Below are 9,132 nucleotides of genomic sequence, written 5' to 3'. Positions count from 1 at the left end.
GTACGCTGTTTGTAAAGCTCGTCTGAGGACCTGAAGAGCAGCCCGGGTTCGCGCCGTCTGTGGGGCTCGAAGGAGCTGAAAATCAAATATCTCGTCTTAAAATCTGTTTAACACACTCATCGTGTGTGTTCAGATTCACAGTGGGTAAATATTTTGAAATGGTTATTCATATCGTTAAACGGTTTATTTTCAACAGTATTCGTCTTTCAGTCAGGCACTGACCAGGACGCCTCCAGGCGACCATTCTCCCGCCTCCCCGATGTGTGACCAATCAAACAGTTGATCGAACCAAGCGGCGCTCTTATTTGATGTTGTTCGGGGGGGCGGGGACTCAGCTCGGCACTCGATTGGTGAGTTCTGTCGTCCCTCACGTGGCCCCGCGGCTGGCATAGAAAGTCTCGGGGTTGGAATTGGAGCACAGTGAGAAGACACCACCAGCTAGCAGCTAATGTCGGCTAAAAGCTACCGTCTTAGTTGAAGTCATGACTCATCGAACCGCACACGCACACGGAGTGCTCGAAGGGGGGTCGCTTTCACGCATCGGGTTTTCGGGGATGTTTTGGTAGTTGTCTTCTTTAGGGGGCGTGTGTTAGCTTCACGCTAGCTACTTCCTGCATGGTAGCCGGACGTGGCTAGTTGGAGAAGCTAACTGTTTACCAGTTTGTCTCTTGAGTTGGTTGAATTATTCATGACGACACTCTGCGATTGGTGGAGTGAGCGCCAAGGGCGGGCTTTGAGAGAGGGGGAGGGGGAGTATAAACAGGCCTGTTTATGTGTGTGTGGATAATATTGGCAACAACACACACACACACACACTGAGAGGTGGACGACAAGTGGACTGCACGACAGAGTGAGTATGACTGATTGATTATTGATGAGGTACCTCATTGACAGGTGGAAGAAGTAGTCAGATCTTAAGTAACAGGAGAAAATACCACAGAGCTGAAATACTCTGTCACTCAGAGTAAAGCAGAAGGGCTCCTTTCAGATTAAGATCTGCAGGCCTTTTGGGTATATGAAAAGCACAAATCAATAATAATTGTCAGGTTAATGGATAATGTAACTAACTGTTAGTTACACCTGAACAATGAAGTGACCTGCAAAACGACCTGTGAAATCAGCAGATATTGTCATGTGACAAAACAGAACCATCAATTAGTTTTTATTTCATTCAAACTGTTTGGCGGCCTCACAGCTGATTGGTTGTTGCAGCTCTGATCTGACTGCTGTCCCCTGAAACGTGTCACTCGTCAGAATCATAAAGATGTCACACAAAATAATGAAAAACAGAAGAAGAATGAGACTCACCTGGACCTGCTGCCTGCGATGCTGACATGCTGTAATTATAAATGTAGTCTGAATTAGTTACTGCTGATTTGGATTTGCCAGATAACATTTGAACAACAACATCCTCATGTTATCTCACATGAAGATAGCAGCAGACGCGGTCATGGCGATTAAAAACAGTTCGTCAGCTGACTGTGACTGTCAGAGGAAGAGACTGAAACTGTCAGTGACAACAATGTTAAAGTTATTTACAGAGCTTATCCAATCACTTCTTTCATCTCTCTGTATTATGATGAACCGGAGAACCTGACTGGCTGTGCCTCCTGTCAGTCAAACTAACTCCTCCTCTCTCTGTAGATCATTGTGATTGGTCGGTCTTTTCCAAGGTGGAGGATGATCAGGATGTCATTGGACAAAGACACTGTCCTCCCTCACAAGGTCAGCCCCATCTTCCCCACCACCATCAGCCTATCAGAGCAGCCACAGCTGGATAAGCCCCGCCCAATCCATCCTAATAACGGACTTCAGCCCCGACTCGCTGCGTCCGCTCCCCCCACACAGCGAATCACAAAGAGACGATATTCCATGGGCGTTGGCTTCAAGGGGCTGGCCAAGCGGCGTCGCCGTACCAACAGTGACAGCCAATCAGAGCCTGTTCTGCCAAGTCATTTCCTGTTGGGTGGGAACATCTTTGACCCACTGAACCTCAACTCGCTCTTGGATGAAGATGTCAGCAAGTGAGATGCAATATGTTTGATTGATTGATTGATAAATAAAATAAATTTTTATGAAAAGATATCAATTTATTATTCTGAAAATGTTGTTAAGTCTTAAATGAACATCAAACTCTTCTTTTCCTCCTCAGGGCAACCAATCAGGAGACACCAAAGTGCTCACCCCTGCCATCACGAGGCGGAGATCCTGTAGAGATCCTGGTTCCCCGTGACATCACAGACCCCCTGAACCTGAAGGGAGGAGGTGAGGACGGGAAAGGAGAAGGTGGACTCCTGCTGTCCCCCTTGAAGTCCAGGAGGCGACACAGGAACAGACAGCATGGAGGCGGCGCAGCAGGAGGAGAGAAGGCGGTGATACCAGCTCGACTGTTTCTCTCCTCCGCGGGACTGACAGGTGAGCCGCACTGACACCTGGTGGATACTGCAGCAAAGGAGTCAGAAATGAGTTTCAGGAGAGGAAAACGGTGGATGCAGGGGGAGGCAGTTGAGTTGATCAGAAGAATCAAGGCTTGTGTACCTTCAGAACCCGCCGATGACATACTACTTCATACTGCTGCAGGAATCAGTGTGCAGTATCTGCTAACAGCAAGCTAATATCCAGTTCTTCTGTTTTGTTGTGAAGCAGTTCCTCTGCTGACCACAGAGGGCAGTGTTTCAGCATCTCCGCTCCCCTGTGAACTCAACACGGCCATCACCTGTCGAGATGATGTAGCACCGCCCCCCATCCTCCCTAGGAGACACACCCATCCTCCACCAGGCCACACCCACAAACCCGGTAACCAGCGTGATGGTCACCAACGTCGCCGCACCACCTCAACAACCGTGACAACCACGGCTCAGCCAACCAAATTCCAGACACCGCTGGTGGGAGGGACAAAAGCTGGCAGGTGGGTTCACAGTTTTCCGAGTTGAACAGTATGTTTCCTGGAAACTGTGTGAAACCGTGTGTTAACAGGTTTGTAGACTTCTGGTGTTGGTGGGCGTGTCAGAGCTGTTGCCCTATCAGCAGCAGCGTGCAGGAAAATTCTGCAGGGTGTTCAACGCACCACCGTCTCCATATAATTAGATATTTTATTGATGATGAAGGTGTCCCTGATGTGAATTAAAACGTTGTAATCTCATTTTCTGCCTGGTCACATGACCTCTGTGCTGCCCCCTGCAGGTGTGGAGGACTGCATCCTGTCTCGACTCCACCAGAGAAGAAGGACAAGCACCGCTATCAGTATGGCAACCACAGCTGTTACTATAACTACCATGGTTTCTATGGAGATGGGTGGGAGGGCCGGGTTGGAGCAGAGGAGGACCCAAGGCTCCGCCTCCTGGAAGCTGATTGGTTCAGAGACAAAAAGGTGCTGGATGTGGGCTGTGGCACTGGTCACATGACGCTAATCATTGCACGGAGGTTTGACCCCACTCATATCCTGGGGGTGGAGCTGGATGAGCGATTGGTCCATGCTGCCAAGCAGAATGTCAGGCACTTCCTGTCACATGACCTAGTGGTGGAAGAGAGGAGGGGGAATGGGGGAGGAATGTCAGCTAAGTCATTGTCCTCTTCTCCAAGGAGGAGGAAAGGAGGGGGAGGAGAGAGGGAGGAGGGGGAGAGTGAGAAAGACCAAGAGAAGATGGGAGGGGAGGAGCATAAAGGAAAGGAGGAGAGGAAGGAGCAGGAGGAGGATGTTGAGGAGGTGATGGAGGAGTTCCAGCAGGCTCTGTCTCGCCTCTCCTTCCCCCTTTCGTTTCGGGTCAGTCGAGGTCCTCTCTCTGCTCCTCCCCTCCTCCGCCCCCCATCAACGTCATTTTCCAGGTTCCCCAACAACATCACCTTCATACAGGTGAGTCCACCTGTTCTGTCCTCAGACCTCGGCACTGTGACATCAACCTGCTGACATCACTGCTGTGACTCCTCCCACAGGGTGACTTTGCTTCAGAGCAGGAGGCGTGGCCTGGGCAAGGTCAGTATGATGTCATCATGTGCCTGGGTGTGACCAAGTGGGTGCAGCTTCAGTCAGGTGACACAGGTGTGGTCAGACTGTTCCGACGGGCCTATCAGAGCCTGTTGCCGGGCGGATTATTCATCCTGGAGCCACAACTGTGGAGCAGCTACAGCCGCAGCAAGAGGGCCTCGGTAACACACATCAGTGTGTACAGAACATGTTGACGTGTGGAAATACACACAAAGTTCACTGTGTGTGTGTGTGTGTGCGTGTGTGTGTGTTAGGAGACGACATATCGTCACTACCGGACTGTGAGACTGAGACCTGAGCAGTTCACCTGCTACCTGACTGACACCGTGGGCTTCACCTCATACAGGCTGCTCACACACACAGGTACACACACACACACACACACACAGGTACACACACACAGGTACACATAATGATAGTCTTACCTGTACTTTGTCTCTGTGTTTTCAGGTAACCATCGACCAGTCTATCTCTTCCACAAAGGCTCCGCCCAGAGGAAGTGAGGTCACCGATGCATCACAGGAAGTCACCCTCCTGTCAACAGGGCTGGACTGTGGACCGAGAAGAATAAATGAATCTGATTGGACAGCATGGTTTCTGTGAATGTGACTGGTTGATACAGCCAAAGCAAAGGATTGTGGGTGATCTCCCCATCTCATGTGACTTCTTGTCCTGAACTCTGGACACTGACAGGAAGTGGCACGTCTGGGCAGGTCGTTCGTTTCAAAATTATATTTTATTGTTTTGGTTTTTTTGTGAAAATAAAGCAGATCGATTGATTAAAGCTGCAGATACTGTTTGATTGCTTCATCTGAGCTGTGGAATGAAACACAAGACATCAGACTGTTTCTGATCTTCAGGTTTTAACTCGTTAACTCGTCATAACCGGTTAAATCAAAGTTAAATAAGTTGTTCGTTAATAAAAAGATTATACAGAATTTAAACAGTGGACACACTATGAGGCGTCAGTATTTAATATACATCCTTTTTTAATGAAGACTTTTGACCTGATGGGAACTTTTACATCTTGACTGAATTTATTTTGTCTGAGCAGTTTGAAAATAGTTTTTACATTTTCTGTCTGAATTTGTGTCAATCCTCACATTGAAGACACATTTTAGAAAAACTACAAATTTCAATTAAATAAAATACTGGAAAAAATATGCATCCTATCCATGAATCTTAGGAGTAAATAAATGAACCTGCTGCATTCAGGAGCAAACAAGTGGAATAAAGACATTTTTCATCCTGCTCCAGCAGTGTGGGCATATTTTCTGACCAGAATGACACGACGACTGATAAACTTTATAAAAGTTTGAAAAAAAAAATCTAAGAATTTGGTAAAGTGTGTGTGCCAGCATCTTAAAACAACCACCACACCGAGCTCAGCTGACAGGAAAGCACAGTATCTCCACGAGGTGGTTTCTTCGATTAGCCGCCTTTGCTCTGCTAACCCTCATGTGCCTCCCGCCTGACTGACCGTCTGTTGGCGGCGCTCTCTGTCTGTGTTGTACTGACTGTAAAACAAGCTGGGAGGGGGTTTTGAGTATACATTTTGATGAACTGCTAATGTTTCCCTGGCGGTGGCGTGAGATGAAGCTCGGGTGTCGTGTGAATGGTTGATGAGGCCGAGGAAACCAAAGCGATGAGGTCTCTTTCTGCGTGGACGAGGAGCAGGAGGAGGAGAGGCTATGTTTTCCTCACTGCTAGCATACTGGTTTGGACCTGGGCTGTTAGCATCTGAGTTAGCCTCTGTGCTAACATCTGCACCTGCTGGGTCCCTTTTTACATTAGTGAGAGCATCAGTGTGAGCTCTGGAGTCAGGAGGATTTCTTCTGTACTCAGTGGTGACGGTTGGTTTCATGCTAACAGCAGGTTCTGCAGTAGCTTCTGTGTTAGCGTCTGTACTCACTCCAGAGCTAACATGGATGCTGGGAAGACTTGTGCTACACACAGCAGCAGTGGTGGGCTCTGCATCAGTGCTAACATTGTTACCAGAATCAGTTAAATCTGCCTCAGCTTCTTTTACACCATTCTCAAGTTTCATGATCATGTTAGCTTCAGAGCTGGCAGCTATGCTAGCAGTGAGAGTCCCATAGTCTACAGTGGGATTAGCTGCTCTGATAGCATCCGGCTTAGCATCTGCAGAGACTTCGTGTTTGACAGTTCTTCAGACTGTCCCCGACTGATTTCAGAGCTTGAGCTAAAGTTCATATCAAAACTGGGATTATAGTTGGACCCCGGACTGAGATTAGAATCTGATTTTGGGAGAGCATTGGGATTACGTTTTGTGTTCTTTGAACTGCTCTCTGAATCAGGTCCTGATAAGTCAGACTTTTGTGATTCTGAGCTGTAACTTACAGACTCAGTTGGGGTTTGGGTGGAGGGTACAGGTGAGGAAACCAGAAGAGGACAGGATGAGGAGGCAAGAGTCAGCATTACCTCCTCACTGCTGGAGTTGACCTCTGAACTACTGACTCTGGAGTGACCCCCGCCAGAAGCCATCAAACCTGTGACTTCCTGTGCACCAGCAGATTCCTGACTCTCCTCAGAGCTGTCAGGGTTTGAACTAAACTTCACCTGTGAGACGGACCTGGCACTCTCCTCGCTGTTCATCTGAGACAAAGCATTCTTCTGCATACTCAGGACTGGAGGTTTCACATCCTGATCCAGAATGACTGGGTTTAAACCAGCAGTGTCACCTGTTTGGATGGACAGAGCAGACGTGTCTTGAACCTCTTTTCTATCGGGATCTGAACTGATCAAGTCAGGGACTGACCTTGTGGTAGGACCAGTAACTTGTTGTGTGGCATCTCTAGACACGGTGCCTTGCTGGACTCTGTAGCTGGTGTCCTCCAAGCTCTCATCACTGCCAGGACCTGAACTAACACCAGTGTGATTTATTTGGTCAAAGGTGACTTGACCGAATGTTTCTGAACTTTCATCAGTCTCATCAGAGCTCAAACTGAAACCCGTCTGACAGCTAGAACTGATCCTGTCCTGGTTGGTCAAGCTACTTTCCTCTGAGCTTGAACTCAGCACCTCCTGCAGTACACAGAACAAGTTGGCTGCTGCTGTGTCTTGGATTATCTGGGTTCAACGTGATACCCTGAAGGTTTCGGCTGAGTTCAGTGGCTTCAGAGGACAATGAATTACCAAGGCTTTGGATCATCTGAACTGGTGTTTCTGTCATCAAAGTAATCAAAAATGGTTCTTGTGGACTGACTGTTTATCTCTGTGCTTTCTGTGCTGTTGTTAAAATCATCAGAGTCATCAGAGAGCGATTTGTGCAAATGGACAGTGTTGTTAACATGATCAGCCTCCTCATCAGAAGAGACAAACATCGACTGATCGCCCAGCATTTCTTCTGATGACAGGCTCATCAGTCATGTGATTACTGAGCTCCTTCTTCATTGGTTGGCTGCTGGAATCTGTCTCAGTGGGAAGAAGTGACTGGATTTCTTGTTTTTTGGTTTCTTCATCGCTCTCACTGCTTGATTTGGAGGCAAAGAAATAAATTAAAAATGAATGAAAACAATAAAGAGGAGATGGACCAGTCGTCTTCACCTTCCTCGTCCATCTGTCCCATCCTTCTCTTCCTCAGGGACGATGAAGATGGCAAAACTAAGCCAGATGTTTGTTTTTGTGTCCTCAACCTCCAGGTAGGTTAGGTTAGGTACCTTGCTCAAGGGTACCTCAGCCATGGACACCGGGACGGGGAATCGAACCAGCCTAACCGCTGATCCACGACTGCCCCAGCTGGGGAAACAACAAGAGGTTGGGTTTTCTGTTGACTTAGCAGTCACAGACAGGGTCCACAAATCAATACTAAAATACATTTATAAAATCTAAATTAATTTATTATGACAAATTTAAAAAGAAACCAGACTGTATCTCCCCAGACCTTTGACATACTCAGATCTGTGGCTGTTGGTGGATGAAGGTGTCACACCTCTGCAGTGATGTGTGTGTGTGTTACCTGGAGGTCTTCATCAGAGGAAGAATCGCCGTGTGAAAACAGCTACAAAAGAGAGCAAGAAGTTAAAATATCATAACAAAAACGATAAGTTATTATCACACACAATCACGTGATGGACAGAAATTTGTTCTCCACATTTAATCTTAGTAGTTCCAGTTAGCTGCTCCTGTTAGCCGCTCATGTTAGCCGCTCCTGTTAGCTTTTCATGTTAGCGGCTCCTCTTAGCTGCTCCTGTTAGCCGCTCCTGTTAGCTGCTCATGTTATCAGCTCCTGTTAGCTGCTCATGTTAGCCGCTCCTGTTAGCTGTTCATGTTAGCTGCTCCTGTTAGCTTTTCATGTTAGCGGCTCCTCTTAGCTGCTCCTGTTAGCCGCTCCTGTTAGCCGCTCCAGTGTAGCCATGGATGTCCAAACCATCACTGGGTTACTGTGATACTGAGGCAAACTTGAAAACATAATCATGATTTTTAGGTGGACTCCTGGATGTCTTCAGGAAGTGACATCACTCTGAATGATGTCAACATGCATGTCTGTGTGTTCACTCAGTCTGGACTTTCAGAGTTTTAAAGTATCTGAAGTATCTGGTGGTTAAACTCGTACTAGTACTCTGAAAGTCTGTGGTCGCCATGACACCACCAGCTCCCTACAAACTACTGTGTGTGTGTGTGTGTTTCCTGACTGTTCTTAATCAGTGCACTGAATGTCAAACACAGCCTGCAAATATAGACACACACACACACACAGTCTCTCACACACACACACTGACGTCCTGCTGGCTTTGCTGAGTCTACATGTTTGTCAGTTTAAAACAGAATTAATGCTGACAGCCGATTCTGAAGGAAAATAAGTTCAGTACATTCAGATTCTTTCCCTAAAAGTACACACACAGTACTACAAAATATTACACATAATCAAGAAGAAGTACTGTAAGTATTCAGAGCTGTTCTGTCTGTTGTTACATCATAATTGTTAGTTATTTTTACTTTAGTTAAATATTTCCATTTCCTGTTACTTCAACTCCACTGTATTCTGGAGGTACATGTTGTACTTTTACTGCACTGCATTTATGTTACTTTAGTTACTTTGATTTCAGGGCCAAAGTGGCACATTTTTCAATTACTTTATTTTATTGGCAATCAAATCAAATCAGATCTGATCTGATCTGATAGGT

The 9,132-nt window shown here is 46.9% G+C and overlaps 2 protein-coding genes across 7 annotated transcripts; one reads left to right on the top strand and one right to left on the bottom strand.

Moving 5' to 3' along the window:
* Window positions 1–3: 3 nt before the first annotated feature.
* On the top strand, window positions 4–4,775 carry LOC124054577 (7SK snRNA methylphosphate capping enzyme-like). Of its 3 annotated transcripts, none has more exons than XM_046380759.1 (8): window positions 4–144; window positions 1,645–2,024; window positions 2,153–2,415; window positions 2,644–2,908; window positions 3,184–3,853; window positions 3,934–4,146; window positions 4,240–4,348; window positions 4,436–4,775. In XM_046380759.1, exons 2-8 carry the CDS (start codon window positions 1,681–1,683, stop codon window positions 4,486–4,488), a joined length of 1,917 nt encoding a protein of 638 aa, XP_046236715.1. In that variant the 5' UTR covers window positions 4–144; window positions 1,645–1,680; the 3' UTR covers window positions 4,489–4,775. The 3 variants fall into 3 exon arrangements, with proteins under 3 accessions (XP_046236715.1, XP_046236716.1, XP_046236714.1); XM_046380760.1 differs by lacking the exon at window positions 4–144 and adding an exon at window positions 506–850 and having other exon boundaries at window positions 2,647–2,908; XM_046380758.1 differs by lacking the exon at window positions 4–144 and adding an exon at window positions 506–850.
* LOC124054588 lies at window positions 1,135–7,708 on the bottom strand. 4 transcript variants are annotated; one of them, XR_006842401.1, is made up of 3 exons: window positions 7,553–7,665; window positions 4,411–7,478; window positions 1,135–1,337 (listed from the first exon to the last, which is right to left on the bottom strand). XR_006842401.1 is itself a non-coding variant. In XM_046380779.1 (3 exons), the coding sequence occupies exons 2-3, from the start codon at window positions 6,850–6,852 to the stop codon at window positions 6,086–6,088; spliced, it is 690 nt and encodes a 229-aa protein (XP_046236735.1). In that variant the 5' UTR covers window positions 6,853–7,478; window positions 7,553–7,708; the 3' UTR covers window positions 5,131–6,085. The 4 variants fall into 4 exon arrangements, 1 of the variants encoding a protein (XP_046236735.1); XR_006842402.1 differs by having other exon boundaries at window positions 4,411–7,475; XR_006842403.1 differs by lacking the exon at window positions 1,135–1,337 and adding an exon at window positions 2,328–2,442.
* Between the last annotated feature and the right edge of the window lie 1,424 nt (window positions 7,709–9,132).

Source organism: Scatophagus argus, chromosome 23 (genome assembly GCF_020382885.2).
Source record: "Scatophagus argus isolate fScaArg1 chromosome 23, fScaArg1.pri, whole genome shotgun sequence".
NCBI classification, from domain to species: Eukaryota; Metazoa; Chordata; class Actinopteri; family Scatophagidae; genus Scatophagus; species Scatophagus argus.
This window is presented reverse-complemented; position numbering and strand designations above follow the sequence as displayed.